Consider the following 18903-nt stretch of genomic DNA (forward strand, 5'->3'; position numbering starts at 1 on the left):
GTGCGTGTGCGTGTGCGTGTGTGTGTGTAGCTAAAGATTGAGTTTTTTGGCCGTTTGGGTTCAATAGAAACAAGCAAAATAAGTAGGTTTTTTTAATGAGAATATAGAAAATATCGCATTTGGCAGCTTTAAATGATATGACTCATTACAAAAGTGTTTGAATTAACATTTTTGATTTAATATTCTAAGTTTTTGTTCTCAATTTTAGTCATTTGCATGGTCTATTAGCCTTCAAACTGTCATAGACTGATCGATTAATGTTATGTAGCTTTCATCTGTGACTTTATATAATATATATATAATTATCCACACTTCCAGAAAGAGAAACAACACTTTAATTTCACTGATCATTAATGTTTCATAACTTAAAAGTCAGGTAATGCAATCTTTCAAACATACATAGACGAACTGCATGTTTCCTCAATAACATCAGTGAAATCACACCATGCGAAGTGTCTGCAACAATTTAGAAACTGCTTGTACTGTAAAAGGCCTGTATCAGGTTGTGTGTGGTATGCATATTTGTACAACTCTCTATTTGCACACTTTAAAAGCCAAGCAAAGCAGTCCATAACTCATATAGTGAATTAAGTGAGTGACATGTTCATGTGCACCTTCAGAAACACATGCATGTAAAGGTTGGTTACTACCTAGAAGGCAGTTTTGCAGTCTGTTTAATACATGTCACAGCCATCACTATCATGTCTACTGAAAGCCGAACTATCCACAGAGGTGTCCTTCTCTTCAGAGTAAAGTACAATGTGAGTTAAAAGAGTTAAAACACTAAGTAAAGCAGTTTCATGTTTAAACTCCTTATTTCTCCTAAGCAACTCGGCCTGAACTGTATGGAGGGGGTAGCGCTAGCACAGAAGCTAACATTACCTCAGCTTGTTTCTCTGGTATCTAAAGATGCAGACATTAAGGATGTTTTTACCCGAATTAACATGAAGGATTAAAACGTCTCCAAAACAAGTGGAAACGGTGAGTAAAACCAGTAAAGGCACTGAATAAAGCAGTTTCACATTAAAAAGTTGTGTTTCTCCATTAGCTTTGGTTGACAGGATGTGGCTGCGAGCTAATGCTAACGTTAGCTCAGCTTGTTAACAAAGATAAGTCAAGTTCCAGAGGTTCAGGACGTTTTTAAAGGGTGCATAAATGTGCATAAAGGTATTTATTCTCCAAAACTAATGGAACCAGTGATTAAAATCTGTAAAAAATGAGTTTAACATTTAAAAAGATGATTTCTCATAGGCATTTAGGCTTATTTTCATTGATAACTTAAGATCCAGACACCTGGAGACTGGAACCCTTTATCTGGTTAAATTAAAAGACTACTTATATCTAGAAAAGTGTTGTGTGTATATATATGTGTCTTAAAACTTTGTTAAAAAGTCAATTTATCCTGCTTGAAAATTGACAAGTGGAGCAAATGAAACTCCTTGATTCAATTTATAGATTTCTAGTTATTATTAAACAACTCTACAAAATATTTAACACAAGTCTATTCCTTTTAATACGATGTAATGCAATATTACATATTATTCCCTTAAAGCAGGAGACACTGATATGCAATATGGCTTGAATAAAGGGCATCAGTCTCCTTTGTAAATCAACTTAAACTTAAGGTAAGCAGGGACTTAAAGAGCAGCAGAAATATACATTCAGTATATCAGGGAAGTTTAAACTATTGAAGCCGGGTCACTTTTGATCATTCCCTCAACAAAAAGAGAGTTTGGCCAGATTCATATAGATTTCTTTGACCTCCATGATCTTTCTTCATTGCTGTCAGGATGAAGCTGAAAACATGAGGCTGATAAATATGGCTTTAAAGATCACATCTCAACCCAACCCTCGTCCAAATATGTCTGCCATGTCGTACGGTGTCAGGCCCCTGTATCCCTCAGCTGCTCAGCAGGACGATGATGTAGATGAGGAGCAGGCAGATGAGGATGAGGGTGAAGTTGACGAAGAGCTCCTGCAGGTTCCTCTTGGCCTGGGGAGTCACCTCGATCATGGATGCTCGACGTATGGCCGACTTGGTCATGTGCTGGACACGCTCCATGGGGACAGGTTAGATTTTGATTGATTTTGGTTAAGAAAAACAGAGCTGGCTCAGGCTGCTTGGCCTGTTTACACCGGGAAACTCAGGCTGGTTTCAGGTGATCGAACTGCTGCAGGTGAGCTCAGGTCAGGTGTTTTTGGTAGTCTGGCATGAAATGGTGAAGTCCTTATTAAGCCTCTTCTCTTCTCTCTGCTGCTGGAAAGATGAGATTGGATTAACACTATGAAGGGCAGCCAACAAATGTAAAAGTATGATATTATTTACATTAAACACAGACAGAAAGAAAATCTCACTTTGCCGTTGACTTTAATAAAAAAAATGAGTAGCCCTTCAGCCCCCTCCTGTGGTAAAGCCTCCTGTTGAGATGTTGTGTGACCTTTGTGTATCGCAGCACATGGTGTGATGATAACAGAGGCGCCAGCGGATATCTGGTGATGTGTTGAGCCAGTCTCTAATAGTGGCAGCAACACAATGTGACTGACTGGAAGTGTGTCTTATGAAAGGACATGAAGTGAAACACGTACCTCATTTTGTGATTTTTTAAAATATAAAATAAAGTAATTATTTGGGATAATTTTAATAGGATAATAAGAATATAAAACTTTTACTTTACATAAAAGCTCTAGAATTTAGAATGAAATGAGATAAAACAATACAGTTTTGCAAAAGAGTAACAAGTAGAGGTTGGATTTTCTATAATATCCAGCAGTTATACCGTATTTATTTATAAGAGGACTTGTTATCTATTAACACAAGTCTGACATGCTCTTCTGCACGTCAAATGAAAACCAGTAGCGTATAAAAAAGCATGTGAGCAGCGAAAATAAATGAGCTCCACGGTGAAGCTGCGGGCTCTCTGCCTTTTGTCATCTGACCGGGACTTTCCTGGGATCACAGACACTGAGAATTCTGCATTAGTGTCTCCGACACAGTTTAACATCTTACCATAACATGTAATGCATAATAATGTTGCTCAAAGAAAGTATCCCAGCTGTTCTTTCACAGCTTGTAATATTAAAATAGCATTTTTTTAAACTTCTTTCAGTACACAGAGCCATTCAATACCTTCTCAAGACTTTTCAACAGGTCTATTTTTGTCCTTTCCTCCACAGTTGATCTACTTCTGAGTCACCCATTATCACTTGACATGTTAGCACCTTTACACACACACACACACACACACACACACACACACACACACACACACACACACACACACACACACACACACACACACACACACACACACACACACACACACACACACACACACATTTAGAGGCTCTGTTTTGTTTGAATTTAGGGGGCATTAGGGGAACTTTAGCAGTGGCTTTCCGTCTCAGCTGTTGTGTCTTGGACCAACAAACACAAATCTTTAATTCCTTTGTGACATCTGAGTGGAGCCTTTTGATTCTGGGCATCAACAGAAGCTCAGACTTACCCAAAAAACAATAAATATCAATAATTCCTGGCATATTGTGAAGCCCCTGTCTAGCTTTTGTCCCCTGAATGAGAGTGAGAGAAATCTCCTTTTTGTTGTTTCATTACTTTGACCTATGACACATTTGGGGTTAAGTTACTGAGGTGTGAGTGACTGTTATCCTCCCCACGTCCACACACATCAGCCGCATCATTATGAGCCGAGTGCCAACTGTCAATCATTTCCTCTGTGTGATGAGTGTTCAAGTAATCCTCCTTTCCGCAAAAAAGATGAAATGAAACAGTGAAATGTAGACTGTTAATAGTCCGAGGCTTTGTCACTTCTTAAAGCTTACGTTAAGGAGCCATTAATACAGACGTCACAGCCCAAAGACCCCATGATACGCTAGGTAGGCTGCTACACACTTTCTCATGAATCACCGAACCTTTGTGTTTGCTCATTTGTATATTTTGTTATTGATTAATCACTTATTTCTTTTGCTCCTCACAGCATACTTAAAACTAAATCTGGTACGTGGATGGAAAAGTCCTTTAAATCACATCAAGATCACGGCATGAATATCCGTCATTTCCGACCAGATTGATTTTCCGAAGCCCATATGATTTGCTATCATCTGCTACTGTAAAACTATGAAATTGATGTTTAGATTTCAGCTTATGAGCGCTCCGAAATGAAAATCATGTGCTTTGGATGGGAATGTAAGAAGTGCAGAGGACTGTTTATCCCTCTGGGAACTTCAGTCCAGTTTCCATTCCCCCTCTAGCCCTCTGTGCAGAGTTTACTGTGGGTGAAGCAGTGGTTTTACACAGTTTCCCTCTGTAACACGAAGTTACTCTGACAGTAAGATCAATGATGTGCTCATCTAACAACCCGAGTTATTAAAAATCAACTCATTTACACTTTAAAAAGCCATTGGGGTGCCATAAGAAGTGCTTTATGGTCCTTTAATCCACTAGAAATAGCAATATTTAATATACTATATTACATTTCCAAGTCTTATTAATTCTGAGCCCTCTTATATTGATCATTTATCATCTCCCCATTTACTGCCATAAAATGAAATTAGAAATAAAGAGCAGATGTGAGGAGAGGATGCTGCTTCTTACCTTTCAGATGAGAGCTGGTGGGAGATTGAGAGAGAAATGTCAGATATGCATCGCTCTCCAGCGCTGTAAACACAATGTGAGAGAGGGAGGGAGAGGTGAGGGGGGGAGAGGGAGGTAGGACATCCTAGAAAAATGTTTTAGGAGAGTGGGGATGCCGAGGTTGGACCATGTCGGATGAATTATACATGCAGCACACTTCAGATATGTTCATGAATTTGGGTTAGAGTCGAAAAAATCCTCTATGCATCTATAGGGCTGCAACCATAACTCCTTCTGTCGGATAAACAATATTATTGGTATCACTTTCGGGAAAACCCAGTGGCTAAAATGTTAGTAACACTCAACATAGACAATACTGAGATCAACAGGAAGATTGAGATCCTTTTCATTTAATGAATAAACTAACGTTAAAATGATCAAGGTCAATTTCAATAACGTAAGTCCTGTGACAGCCCTAGGAATCTATTAGTATACCAAGTGCTCTAGAAGACACACATTTATGTCCTCACTACAGTGCTAGGAGGGGGAATTCATTTTATTGTGCTCCTCCACTTCTCTGCGGCCCCCGTAGCATCCTAAAAGTGTTGTACGGGTCACCTTGTTTGGATTCCTGAGCCGGCTCGCAGCTTGGCCTCTGATCAAACACCATGTACTCTATTGTCTTCATTATCCTGGCAGCCTGATAAACACTCAACAGCTGATGGCGCCTCTAAATATACAGTTTGGCCATGACCGCACCAGCAAAGAGCCCGGGAATTGATCCTTTGGGAATCCTGATATCAAAGCAGCAGTGACCAAATAATTTCCCAAATAGCCGTGTAATCTAAATGTGGCTCGTATGGTTTAGGCTCGGTTTTAATCCAGCCATGTAACAACAACAAAAATCTCTTTTATTGTTGCTGCTGATGAATAAATAATCGATGTATGTGCCGGTCAGCAAGAGCACAACAGCACCAGAGAACCTATTGTTTAACATTTATTAATCTACTCGTTTTCAAATGTACCTCGCCAACCTTCCATATAAAGTTAGCACTACTCCAAAGCTGCATACCAACTTATATCACTATGAATATACATTAGGACATGTTTTGGGGTTAAGTCCTGCAGGATCCTCCCCGTGGGAGGAATCAAAACATACAGGCCCTTCAGAAACGTCCGGAAAAAGTAAAAATACCCCCCCCCTCTGTGGCCCAGAAAGCATTGCATCTGCCTTAAAAGGAGACTGTGTGTGTGTAAACAGGCTGTGTGTAATCCACTGCTGGATACACACTCAGTATAAGCAGATATATGTCCTGAATGACATCTGTATTTGTCTAAAGATGAAACAGGGATCCTCCTTTTGAGAGAGCAGAAAGCAGACCGATGTTATGAGCAGGAGAATTTGACAAGATACGTGTAGAAGAACAGATCAAAAGGAAAGAGATCAAAACTGAATACAGTGCCATACATAAACAAGCAGACGTGCTCTATTTATGACACTTTAGTTCCTTCCTTTCATCCCTCCTGAGAGCTTTATTACCAACCTCTGTATCGGTACCTTTAATAAAGTATTCCTGTCGTAGCTATTCCCTAAAACATGGAGCCTGTGGTTCTGTTTTTATTATTTATAGCAGCGGACTTTGTCTTTTGTTAAGTCTTGTCGTTGTTGCAATGTCCTGAAAACGCGTGTAGGTTTTTATTTGTCTATATCTCATCTGAATTCGACACAAGTTAGCATTAGATACGGCCTCATTTGCTTGTTTAAACCCCCAATTTCAGAAAACTTGTAGTACAAAATAAGGGTTTCAATGTAAGGGATCAGCTTGAGAGGTTTCATGGTGATATCTATTAGTTAACACAGAGTCAAAAATCAAGAAGTGTCTTTATTTTGATTCCACAAAAAGGGCAATAATCATAAAGATGTGACAGGTTTCCGGTGTTATATAAATGTTAGTATATCTGATGGACTATAAGTGTCTAAATGGATCCTTTTTATCATCTTGCCCCCTTCACAAACACACTGCTTTTATTCCTAGCTGAGAAATAATGGTAAGAAATGTCCTGTAAGAAAACAGTTTTCCTTTTTTCCTCTGTTTTCTTTTTTTGTCCCGGCAGCGTTCGGGCTCTGCAGCCTTACATGGTGAAACGGCACAACTGCTCCGACCCGGAAGAGAGGAAGATGCAGAGGGAGAGAAACAACTCGTCTGAAACTGAAAACCAAAGCAGTCCGGATGAAAACAGACAATGCTTGTGCTGCCAGGGAGAAGAGGAAGCGTTGGTAAGGAAAACCAGAGTCATGTTAAACCGTTTTCACACCACTGACCACATTCTCATGAAAAATGGAGCAGATGTTAGTAGGGTTTCTTGAGCCTAGATTTCATCTTAGACACGAGAGACATTTAAATCTAATTCAAACTTTAAGAAGAGAAACCACAGAACGTGTACCCACTGCTGCTTCCTCTGCTCCCACATCAAGATAAACAATAGAGCCACCCCCTTAATGTCCATTGAGTATTCAAAGGTAGGTCATCTGCTATTTAAAGGGGATGATCTGCCCTGTAGTGGATATACTTTTTAAGTTAGTATTCAGACGGAAATCAGGCCCTGCACATGAAGAAGTAAGCATTTGTTGTGTTCGTTTCTTCTGGAACTTGTTAGATAATATTAAAGGATGCAGAAAAAACAACTAATAAAGGTGTGAGTTTAAAGCAAGTTTCCCTGATGATTATAGAGTCTTCAATCCCCACTTTCAAGTCTTCTTCATTACAGCTTCATGTTCATTTTGGAAATTATAGTCCCTGTTTTCAGTGAAAAAGACAAAGAAGCAGGGTTTGCTTTGGGGAGGGATTACCTCGTGATTGACAGGTCGCCACAGATGTGTCACGCTTGTATTTAAAACTTTAAAAACCCTCCCGCTGTGTTTACGGATCATCAAAGGGAATTGCATTTCTTGCCACGTCTGGATGGTAATCCTAACTATTGAAAATGAAACACCACACAAGGCAACAGTTATAAGAAACACAGTCTAAGGTTTGAAGGCGATCATGAAAACTAAAAAGCATCAGCGCTGAAATGAATGAGAAGGCTGGAGATCTTCCATGCAGATGTTGTCCTATTCCCTCTGAGTGCACATTAGGTAAGCAGGCCAGTAAGTGTATCAATCCCTCCTCCTAATATTACCGCAGGAATGTTTGGCTCTGCATGTTAGCTGTGAATTTACAGAAGGAAGTGTTGAGGAAGTATTGAATTACAAAGACCCGGTCCTAAGATACTCCTTTCATCCTGCACTGACACTGATATTGGACATTAATTGATTGCTATATTATAACACCGGCCTTCATTATGCTTTGAAATGCTTCCTTGTCACTTTGTTGATGTAAGGAAAAGTAAAGAGATGAACAGAGAGGAAGAGGAATGGCATTTTAGGGGTGAAGAAGGATGGTTTACCCCATCAGCTGTGTTTACTCTGGAGGACTTACTGCTGCTGTTGGCAGCTTCACACACATTCTCCCTTTCTGTTCTCCAGATATAGCCTGCTATGTGGAGCAGCGTACAGCAAGCTTCTCCCTAGAGGCCTCCGTCTAAGAGCAGGGTTTATCTGATAGGGGCTTTTATAGGCAAGTCCCAACCCCGGACACACCAATCCCCCTCTGAAACCCCCACATTAAAGTTCTTGATATCATTTATAAGATAACACTTAGTAAAATATGATTCCAGGTGGGTTGGTGGTGCCTTCAGGGAGCGTAGGACAGAAGGGATGAACCTCAATTTCCCTCGGGATAAATAAAGCTTCTTGAATCTTGAATCTTGAATCTTGAATCAGGGGTGAATCATAGAGACTCATCTTATTTATATCCTTATACACATTGAATCTCCTTTACATTTCTATCAAATAGTCACTTAATAACCCTGAAATAATCCAGGAAAGGGAATGAATGTAATTTAAACGAGCATGAACATCCTAAATCCAGCACACCTGATGTTGAATCTCAAGTTACTTCTAACCCCGGCGATTTAAGGAGCACAATAGCTGAAAGATACCACAGCAGGCTCCTGTTGTAGCTCTAATCCAGACTTGTTCAATAAAACCCACATAAAACAGATGCTCCTCCCAAAATAAAACCTCTCAGATCCGCAGCACCTGATGGCCGTCGTCCCCCCTGTCACATCTCGCCTGCAAACATCGGCGTTCCCCAGAGAGATACCCGGCAACAATCGCTCACCAGAGCCCCGGGACACTCAGCCTCTAAAAATAACTCCAATCCAGTGTACCGGGTTTTTGGAAACACTTTTCATTCCTTCTGGAAATAGAAAATCAACTGGGACCGATCTGAGCTGCAATTTCCGTACAAAACACTGAATGCGTCATGGTTCTGTTGGGTCTGTGTGAGCTCAGGAGATGAGAATAAACACTGATGAGTGTTTCGAACTGTGTCACCAAACTCCTTTCTCCTTATATAAGCTTCCAATTAGCCTTACTGTCCATCTACCGTCTAGATTTTGAGCAAAAGTGGAAGAAAATGTCAATAAAATTCAGCTTAAAATGTGTGATTAAGTTGATAGTTTTATACTTTTCTGAACAACAATTTTAAAATCAAAAAACTCAAATCTGCTTCTACCTTTACCCAAAGCATCATGCAATACACCTAACTTTCTATAGCAACAGTGTCTGATTAAAAGGCATGAAAACTGCTACTATGCTGCTTATAAAACACGTCCAGAAATGCATTTTTTGAGTTGAACATTTGAGATTCAACTTGTTTTGCAGAAAGCTTCAATATCTTCTGTCTTTTCCATGCAACTTCCGATAGTTCTGAACCAGAAACAGGGTCTAAAATACACATATAGAGTCAGGAGGAGTCAGGATTTAATGGCGATTCCAACCAACGTATAATTTAACCAGGATTTTAGAAAAACTGAAGGCTAGGGTCATGATTCAATGATCCACATATCCCCTATGAAATGGAACATGTATCTGAAGGGCCTTTCAGCGAAGTCCCTCAAGAGAAACTTTTCCTTCAAGTTCAAATATCTGATTGGCTCCAGTTTATTTAGAGCACACGCTGTGATTGGTCGTTAAGGTTAACAGGGATCGCTGCGATTGGACGCTGAGGTATCTAAAGGGTTTTGTTGGATCGCAGCAGTGGAAACATATTTGCTCTATTTATAAAAAGCCCATTTAACAGAAGAGGGTCATCTGTGTCCCGCAGTGAACTCCATCTCAAAGTCTGACCTGTTTCCATCTGCCTTCGTGTTGTTTTGTAGCGCACATTTGACAAGTTTTACATCCTAGTTAAGTTTATAAAAGCAGTACACTGGGCTCAAATCCAATCAGAAGCTGCTTTTTATCTCATTTATATAAAGAAAGATAATTATTAACGAACAAAATACAGTCGTTTTTATTCCTAAGTAGTGTAGATGTCCAAATAAATACATAATAATACAACTATTTCATATTCTAGAGAGTCCATAGTACTTTAATATGCAGTTTGAACAGATTTCTTTTTAATTATTGATTCATTTCCTTTCCTATAATAATAACTCACACTAGTAATTTTTTTTTAAGGTAAATTTATGCATGATTGGTTTTAAACCACCTGCACGTTTAGCAGAACAGCGACACCCTGTGGAGAAAGGGAGGTACTACCGTATATATAGTGTCACTGTTTACCAAGATGTTTGTTTGTGTTGCTATCACACTCTCCATTAGGTGTTAGGAAGTCTGCTTTAATAGCTTGTTGAGCTCATCATTAGTGGAAAAAATAAAAACAAAATTATAGCACAGGAATCCCCTTAATAAAGGTGGTTCCTGTTCACTAAATGACAGTGTTGAGTGTGTGTGTGTGTGTGTGTGTGTGTGTGTGTGTGTGTGTGTGTGTGTGTGTGTGTGTGTGTGTGTGTGTGTGTGTGTGTGTGTGTGACACTACAGTCAGTATATGTTTGCTTGTGTTTAGTTCATGAATAAGTGTAAAAAAAAAAAAGGTAAATGACTGAGCTCATAATGTCTTAACCCAACTATAAATAAAGGCTTCCTTCTTTTGACTGTGAGCGATAAGATACAGATAAGAACCAAACACAGCCCTTTTTATTTCCCCTTATTCAGGATGTAAGGTGTGAGGAAATGCAATACATTGTTGTAAGTGATTCCAAAAACATTGACTTCTTGCTCAATTTATCCCTGCAGTATTTCAACCTTGAGAAACGCCTAAAAGTAGACCATTTTTAAGACTTTTATGAGGACATGCTTTAAGTGTGAATAAGTGACAGTAGGTAGTAGTACCTGTTACACACCACCATGCACTTAAAATAAAATGCACCTGAAAGCAAGGAATCAGGGAGCTTCGAATCAGAAAGCAAAATTGGAATGACACCGCAGGAGGATGTGAAAACATATTATAAAATGTCGCTTTTGGTCTGAATAAAAAACGGCTTCTGTTGAATTCCTGCTTTCTTTCGTACGAACTGAAATTACAGTAGATACAAATATTTGGGATATTAAAACGTACCTGTGTTGCACTGATGGATAATACTTTTAAAATGATAATAATTATTGTACTTATTCACGGCTAAAATGTCACTTTTGACTTTAGGGTTAGTTAGATATTAATGCCCAAGAGTTTCCGAACATGTTCTTGATCCAAAAGCTGTTTCTAAAGCAGGACTGAAACCAGCCCTTTATGAAATATGGAGAACTTTTGAGCTCAGAGATCATGCTGTGATATGAAACCACAGCTCAACAACGTTTCCTCTGCATTGGTGCGGCAACACACAGAACAAAAACGAGCGCACACAAGCTATTTATACCCGACATCTACCTGAGGTACCTTCACAGTTAGAGTGTGAACTTTCCAAACTAGTAACTCTTGCACTTGTGGAGTTGAGTTCCAACCTGAAGTAACTAATTCTCGCTCCCAATCTTCAGTACCTGTTTATAATTTCTATATTTCCTGTTATTCTGCGGTGCTGTTTGTCCCACTTTGGGTCTTATTTAGCAATGCTGTTACGTCTCCCTGAACTCACTTTGATCCAACTGTGTACTAGCATGCAGGCCGGTGCCTCTGTTTTTAAAATCAACAAAAAACAGAGCATTTTTTCTCTGAAAGTAACATTTTTTGGCTTTACAACCCTAGAAAATACACATTCACCTCATTTTAGACACTCCTAACTCCACAAATGTACACTCTTTGATTGTGTGAAATCAAAAGTAATTTAACTCACATTGTGTGCATATTTTAAATGCATGTGGAGTCGCTGACAATGGAAAATGTGGGATTCAAAAAGTGAGCTTACAGGATAATAAAGCCAGTTTTCAGGCCGATCGTGAAAAGGAAGTGGTTTCCAACTGCTGTGAAATTAGGGTTAAACAAGTCAGCTATATATTTTTGGGTTTTCATTTTGGGATTGAAATGTATATTTGAAATGTCTTTAACAATTATATTCCTAGTCTCTCTGTTTGCTGAATATGATGTTACATTTCTTCTTTGACTATGAAATGTCATGTTGGGGCCTCTTGGATCACTTCCTTTAGAAACCATGAACACACACACACACACACACACACACACACACACACACACACACACACACACACACACACACAAAAGAGGTGATCTAACTGCTGTGACAGGAAATAACCTTGATAATGGAAAGAGCCTGTTCTGCTGTCTTTGTCAGGTTATGATGAAGATGGTGATGAAGATGGCTGCTGTCTCCTTCTCTCTGCTCCTGCTCTGCTGCTACGCCTTCTCCTCCACAGGTAACAATTAACAATTACCTCCTTACAGAGTTTGATTTTTAATAGCGTTCTAATTAAAACTTAGTCATGTTGTTGGATTTTCTTGAGCAACAGGCTTCAAACTGCACTTCCTGTAATAGCCCTGGATCTTAAAGATGATTTTGTGCTTTAATTTATTTTATAAGGGTCATATTAGATCTGTTTGGACAACTGATCACATCTCAAATGTTTCACTTCTGCTTCCTTTCCTGCTCCAGTATGATCATGCTGCGTTGTTGTATACTTTCTAATGTGCTTTACATTTAGTTCAGGACATTACAGACACGCTGTAGTTGATCTAAATGAATTAAAACTGTGAATATTTGTTTATATTTTCCTTGTTTCTGTAATGTTAACTCCAGCCATTACTCATTTAAATCATTGCATGTTTATATAAAAAGGAATTTGGTTCAGTATACACTCGCTCAACACATTATTTCAAACAGTTTTAAGAATCTGTAATTTATATTCAACGATTTCATTGAAAAAAAACCTTCAAATTAAATAAAGTAGATCCAAACTGAAGGTAAGTTAAATATGGGTTTGGGCTTCACTTCCTGCTGAAGGTAGTCATTGAGTGACATGAAATAGTGCTGCAACTTATTTCATAATTGATTAATTAACCGATTCTGAATAATCAATTTCTTTAAAGACAATGATTGAAAATACTGAAAAACGTCCGTCCCAGTTTATCATATTTCAAAGGAATTTGTGTAAATGAGTTGTTTTGTGAGTCTGAAACATTAAAGCAACTCACTTCATTTAAGCATTTGAAATGTCCGTATTTTAGAGGCTAAAAACCAGCATTTTGTGACATTCTCTCTTAGTTAGTTTGGCAGATAATCGATTAGCTTTCTGTTAACGGACTAATCAAAGCAGCTTTACTTAGCGTGCACTGACTGTATCTCTAAGTATAGTGTCTATATTGTCTTTATCTATATTTGTTTCCTGAAAGCGTCCCGTAGCTGTGGTGTGTTTTGATTGCGAGTTGAAACCTCTGACAGAAATATATCAGGTATAGACAAAAGAAGCGGCATGGCAGCGATACTTTCAGCGCTGCTGATGTGGTCACGACGGTCTGAACGAGGTTACAGAGACAACAGGAAGTACGTTGAGACATGCTTCAGTGCTGCTGACCTGCAGAAAATATACAGCAGAAAAAAGAGAGAAAAATATGATTTAAGAGAGGAGAAAATAGGGGGAGAACATGCATTTAACGGGGGGAAATGACATCAAAGTTGCCTTTTTTTATTTCACTTTTAAGGTTTTTCCCTTAAAATACATTGAAATTAGAGACCTATAATTATTTATATTAAGACGTGTTTTTTTCTACTCTTCTATATGAGTTATACATTTGGTCAAATACACAAACAGTCAGTTTTAAATCTTAATAAAGAAATATTTAATTGTAACTTTTCTATTGTTTTATTTGTATTCGTCACATGAATCAAAATGCATTCACACTAATTCATATCATTTCTAAAAGCACTTTAAGACGATGATTGGGGCTTTTATTGGCATGCACTTTTTAAATGTCAAAAGTGGTGTTCTGTACTTTCACAGTTGCAGCTTAAAAGGTGTGAATTGTGTTTCGATGAGAATCTGCAGGAGTTCTTCCTGTGGTTCAAAAGCAGAAATGCAATCATCAAACACCATTTCCTACTTCTCTCAAAGTATATATGCATAACGAAAGAGAAATATCCCAAGATACTGTTTTACATATGTCTGTGAAGTTACTTGATAATAGTTGTGGTACTTTTCTTTCCTTCAAAACTGAAGTAGAACAAGAGGCTCAACATCTCACCGTACATTATTACAGAAACAGTTACATAAAAGAAATACACAGGCATATAAACGCAGAATTTCCATTTCCCAACACCGCATCGTTCAACTTCCTCTCAGTTTGATGAAGAACCAAAATATTTAACCCTTTTGTTCCAGGTTTTGAAGACTGCCAGTCCCTGCATGACCTTTTACTTTACTTTCCAACGGTATAAATGCTGATGTTACCTGATGTTACCTCCTTTAGGCTTGAACACTTCTATAGTAAAATCCTCACTTTCTTACCAACCAAAACCAATGAAAGGTAAAGAAATAGTCCGTTTTCAGCGTTTAGAGTTGACTTAATAACACATCTGAACTCTGAGGAATAGTTTAATCAATTTGAGGGTTTTTTTTAAACATTTTTGGGGCTTTTTAAAACATGATAACCATAGTAAATGTAATTCAAAAAGCTAATTAGAAGCTAAGAACATAATAAATGACATTCGGTACGGCCCGGGTTTCTTTTACCGTGTGCAAAAGCAGAGTTCGTTTTGTAATTGCCACCGAAATGAAACCATTAAACCCGTTTTGACCAGAAAGGAGGCAGGTATAAAGGTATAAAGGGCATATGGGGAGCATATTGATGTTTGACAGTATGAGATTATGCCTCTTAACCGGTAGTTCCTGTGGGTACCCTTCACAGAAAACGAAACCCTATCAAAGTGACTTTCTTAAACCCATTTACCATTTACTTTTATTCACAAAATCCTACGTTACTGGTCTTCCTCTCGAGCAAGTGTAGTTCAAGCAGCCGTATATTTGAGTGTTTTTTGCTGTGCTTGGCTTCTTAGCAGATTGAGGTCTGCACAGAGACAACAGGATACATTTCACACGTATTAGGCAGAGTTTCATTTCATATACGACGGTCGGTTTCACATTTAATAGTTTGTGTGAAAGGTGGAGGAGGCTGAGGAACACACACGATGTTATGGTTGTAGTTTACTCCACTTTTCCATGCTTTAAAAAGCTCTTTATTTCTCTCATTCTGCAGCACCTCTTTTCACCCTCTGTCTGAAACCAGAGCCCAGTCTACTCTGATTGGTTAGCGGGTTGTGATTGGTCAACTGCTCAGAGATGTCCCGCCCCTGAGCCTATCACGCACAATATGTTGGAGCGCTGGCCAATGGAAGCTCGAGTGTTACGTAGTGATTTCACTCTGTTCAGGAAGTAAACAAAGGAGTCCAATGGAGGCGTCTCAGTTTTCATAAAGTCCTTATAACACACTACAGGGGAGGGGGAACCCGAAAAGCTTAACAGGACCTCTTTAGAATGTGACCACACTTCAGCCACCAGAGGTCATAAGGGAGGCTTTTAAAAAGATCAGCATCACAGTATCCTACATTTGAGTTAAGATGCTATTGTTTGAAGTACTTACACATCTGCTTCTCTGTATTCCTGTGAAGATTCGTGTGACATGTCCGCTGCGGTGGGCGACACCGTCACCTTGCCTCTGGGCCACAAACTGACTGACTCAGAGTCCTTGAAATGGACGTTCAACGACAGTGACATCATATTCAATCGAAAATCAAAAGATAAAATTATCTTAAAGAATGAGGATGTTTATCAGAACGGAACCCTGAGGCTGAAGAGTGTGAAGAAAAGCAACGAGGGGACTTACAAGCCTGAGGTTAATGCGGCAAATGGGCAGAAAGTTGTAAAGGGATTGAAAACCATACGTTTATGTCTACTGGGTGAGTAACAACCAATGGATAGGAGAGTACCAAAGGTGTCTCTTTATAAACTGGATGTGTTCATGATGTCTGTTCTGATTCATCTCCTCAGAGCGCGTCCAGAAGCCTTCAGTGACCTTTGAATGTAAATCACCCAATGTCGTATTCAAGTGCATGGTAAGAGCAAAAGTACATTTCATTTATGATGCAAGTTAGGGGAGAAACAAAAGGGGAATCTGATTCTGGCTGCTGTAAAAACCCTTATTATCACTGGCAAAGGGAAAGAGAATTCTCTGTGTTTTTACTTTAGTGTTAGCTCGTAGCGTTAGCTGATTCTGGGGCGTTATAGGTCAATACTGAATCTGTTCCTGAAAGATCGTTGGTTTTCTTTGTATCACCCCAAAAAGTTTGATATTTGATGACCTTAATTACCGTTTTGCAGAGACCTACTTCTTTTAAAGACGATCTTAAATGAAACGTGGTTAGGGTGATATTTCCATGGAAAGAAATGAACTTTTTGGCTCAAATATTTATTTATTAATATTTATATATTTTTCATTTACATTTTTATTAAAGTGAATTAATTTTTACCTTATTTAGTTTTATTTTATTTCCTTTTATTACATTTTTGAGCTCCTGAAACTGCCAGTAAGTTTCCACAAAACACAGGAAACATTTTTCATTCGGCCACAAATGTCAGTAAGCCTTGCAAAGTTTATCTGGGTCTTTCCTGTTTCACTGTTTCATCTTCTCTAACCTCTCCGTCAGCCCACAATCTCAAAGCCAGAAAGGAAATTCGAGTGGCTAAAGGATGACAAGGTGGTGGCAAACGTTAAATATTGGACTAAAAATGCCAAAGAGGTGCAGTACCACTCCTTCAGGTGCAATGTCTCAAACAAAGTCAGCTTCAGTATAAGCGATGCTTTGACGCATACCTGCATAAAGAGCTGTGAGTATCAAACCCAGGTCAAACAGGATAGTATTTATTCTAAGGAGCGATAAATACGTTTATAAAAAAGCCATTTCTACATGCAGTTTTAATAGAAAACACTCAATGTTTCTCCTCCTCTTTCTCCCTCAAGTTTTCCCTGAGAAATTTTTAGGACTTAACACCTGGATCTTCGTGGGCATTGGAGGAGGTATGTCTTCTTTCCTGTATATCTTATTTATCAGGCTTTGAATACTGAAATATCAATGGAACATATACAGCAAAGCTGCTCTAACTTGACCTATACTAAATAACCTCCCCATCAGGTGTTGTCCTGTTGCTGATCATCTTGGTTATTATTTGCTGCGTCCGCACCAGACGGAAGAAGCGCTTGCGACTGAAGGGTGGGTTTGTTTGTCTGTCACCACGTGGTTGTCACATGTGAGTTTCATGAACGTGTTTTAGTCTCTTGTAAAACAATTCTAACTAAAAAGTCTATAACATTTTTCACTCAACAGCCGTGGGGGAGATGCGTTTGGATTGGGCCACTGAACGACAGCTTCAACATCAAAATGCACAAAACCGCCCCCCTGACCATCCTCCTCCTCATCATCATCCTCAGCAGCAGCATCCGGCCGGACACACGGGGCCCCGGCAGCATCGCTCCAAACGAGACCCCCAGCAGAGGCCCCGAGTCCCCGACGGACATCCACAACCCAGCCCCCGCAAAGCCGCTCAGGTGGGAGAGTTATATACTCCACTCTGTGTGTGGACATCAGTATCAACCCTGTTCTGATCTCGCTCCTCTCTTCTCTCCCCCTTCAGGTCCCCAGACCCGCTGAAAAAGTGGATGAAGAGCAGCCCCCTCCTCTTCCTCAGCCCCGGAAGAAAGGGCCAAGAACACAAAAGAGTGTGTGACAGTGTCTGAGTTTCACTGTAAATCTCTCCTCTACGGGTTCACCTGCTCTATCTTTTACGTGTGTTTCTTGATTGAGGTCTCTCCTCTACGACGCTGTGTTAGGGCCGTTGTAGGGCATGACAATAAACATTAAAAATGACCTTTTTTCTAAATTAAAATGGTAATTTTACAAGAAAAAATTGACAAATTTGCAAGAAATACATGGATATTCTCTCAGTAAGTTGTGAGACATTTTTGTGAAAAGAAACGTTGCTAAAAAATGTAATCATCAAGAAACCACAGGTGGCCGTGCATCAGAGTAATCAATAAGACATGACACACTCTTTTGGTACATTTGCTACTTTAATCCGAGATAATTTTAGGGTTTTTTTAATTTAATTTTTGAGAATTATCCTGGTTGTTTTTCATAAATGTACCTCTTTTATCCCAGAGATCCCTGTTACCTGCCTGTAACTGATGTTTTACCTATTGTGCCAGAGAGAAAGTCTTTTGAAATATGCCAGATAATTTGCGTGCAGTCCTTTAATACATATTTTACAAAAACTGTTGTATGTAAATGTGTATGCAGTTCTTTGTGGCCTTTTCTTTTTGTATTTCAGTGTAAATTAATGAATCAAACTAATGTGGACGGCATAAATAAACCACAAAGACCAGTGATATGTAAACTTCCCTTCACGGGTTAAGAATACTTGCTATCATGCAGGCTTTTATAACAATGTAAATACATTTCATCCAACTGTTTATGTGCAGAAAAGGAACAACAACATCTTATTTATCTATCAAACCACCGTACCATGCCAGAAGAATATATTTTATACTTTGCTTATGATGTACAAATGTGGATTTGAACTGGATGCAGTTTAAGGTTTTTGAATAAACGGTGTCAATTCTGACGAGACGTTTCCAGGAAAATGTCAGTTGGGGTAATTACATCATCATTTTCACCTCTGCAGCTTTGTGAAGTGTTTCAGGCCGAAAGCACAGAAGAATGCAGGCCCATGGTGTGTGTGTGTGTGTGTGTGTGTGTGTGTGTGTGTGTGTGTGTGTGTGTGCGTGCGTGTGTGTGTGGTGTGTGTTCTGTGTGTGTCATCCTGCATTTTTTCTGCCTAAAATGTGTTTGTGGTTTTGTGTGTTTTGGGCTCCTGCAGACTGCAAGATTACTTTCGTGTGTGTGTGTGTGTTTTCCTGTATTGCAGCTTT

At 39.1% G+C, this 18903-nt stretch overlaps 2 protein-coding genes across 3 annotated transcripts; one reads left to right on the top strand and one right to left on the bottom strand.

Moving 5' to 3' along the window:
* Window positions 1–317: 317 nt before the first annotated feature.
* On the bottom strand, window positions 318–4766 carry pln1 (phospholamban 1). 2 transcript variants are annotated; one of them, XM_063877919.1, is made up of 2 exons: window positions 4610–4766; window positions 318–2254 (listed from the first exon to the last, which is right to left on the bottom strand). In XM_063877919.1, the coding sequence occupies exon 2, from the start codon at window positions 2060–2062 to the stop codon at window positions 1901–1903; it is 162 nt and encodes a 53-aa protein (XP_063733989.1). In that variant the 5' UTR covers window positions 2063–2254; window positions 4610–4766; the 3' UTR covers window positions 318–1900. The 2 variants fall into 2 exon arrangements, with proteins under 2 accessions (XP_063733989.1, XP_063733990.1); XM_063877920.1 differs by having other exon boundaries at window positions 318–2257; window positions 4610–4687.
* Window positions 4767–12198: 7432 nt separating this feature from the next.
* si:ch211-132g1.1 (T-cell surface antigen CD2) lies at window positions 12199–18596 on the top strand. The gene is made up of 8 exons (XM_063878067.1): window positions 12199–12344; window positions 15590–15877; window positions 15969–16033; window positions 16625–16805; window positions 16939–16995; window positions 17111–17188; window positions 17303–17523; window positions 17610–18596. The coding sequence occupies exons 1-8, from the start codon at window positions 12266–12268 to the stop codon at window positions 17700–17702; spliced, it is 1062 nt and encodes a 353-aa protein (XP_063734137.1). The 5' UTR covers window positions 12199–12265; the 3' UTR covers window positions 17703–18596.
* Window positions 18597–18903: the final 307 nt, after the last annotated feature.

The sequence above is a fragment of the Eleginops maclovinus genome, chromosome 24 (assembly GCF_036324505.1).
Source record: "Eleginops maclovinus isolate JMC-PN-2008 ecotype Puerto Natales chromosome 24, JC_Emac_rtc_rv5, whole genome shotgun sequence".
In the NCBI taxonomy this organism is placed as follows: domain Eukaryota; kingdom Metazoa; phylum Chordata; class Actinopteri; order Perciformes; family Eleginopidae; genus Eleginops; species Eleginops maclovinus.

Excerpts from the sequence above, each read along its gene's own strand:
- si:ch211-132g1.1 (XM_063878067.1), top strand. The coding sequence starts at position 12,266 with ATGATGAAGATGGTGATGAAGATGGCTGCTGTCTCCTTCTCTCTGCTC. Across the intron at positions 16,806-16,938 it reads GCATACCTGCATAAAGAGCT|TTTTCCCTGAGAAATTTTTA; the intron begins GTGAGTATCAAA and ends TTCTCCCTCAAG. Across the intron at positions 16,996-17,110 it reads CTTCGTGGGCATTGGAGGAG|GTGTTGTCCTGTTGCTGATC; the intron begins GTATGTCTTCTT and ends CCTCCCCATCAG.
- pln1 (XM_063877919.1), bottom strand. The coding sequence starts at position 2,062 with ATGGAGCGTGTCCAGCACATGACCAAGTCGGCCATACGTCGAGCATCC.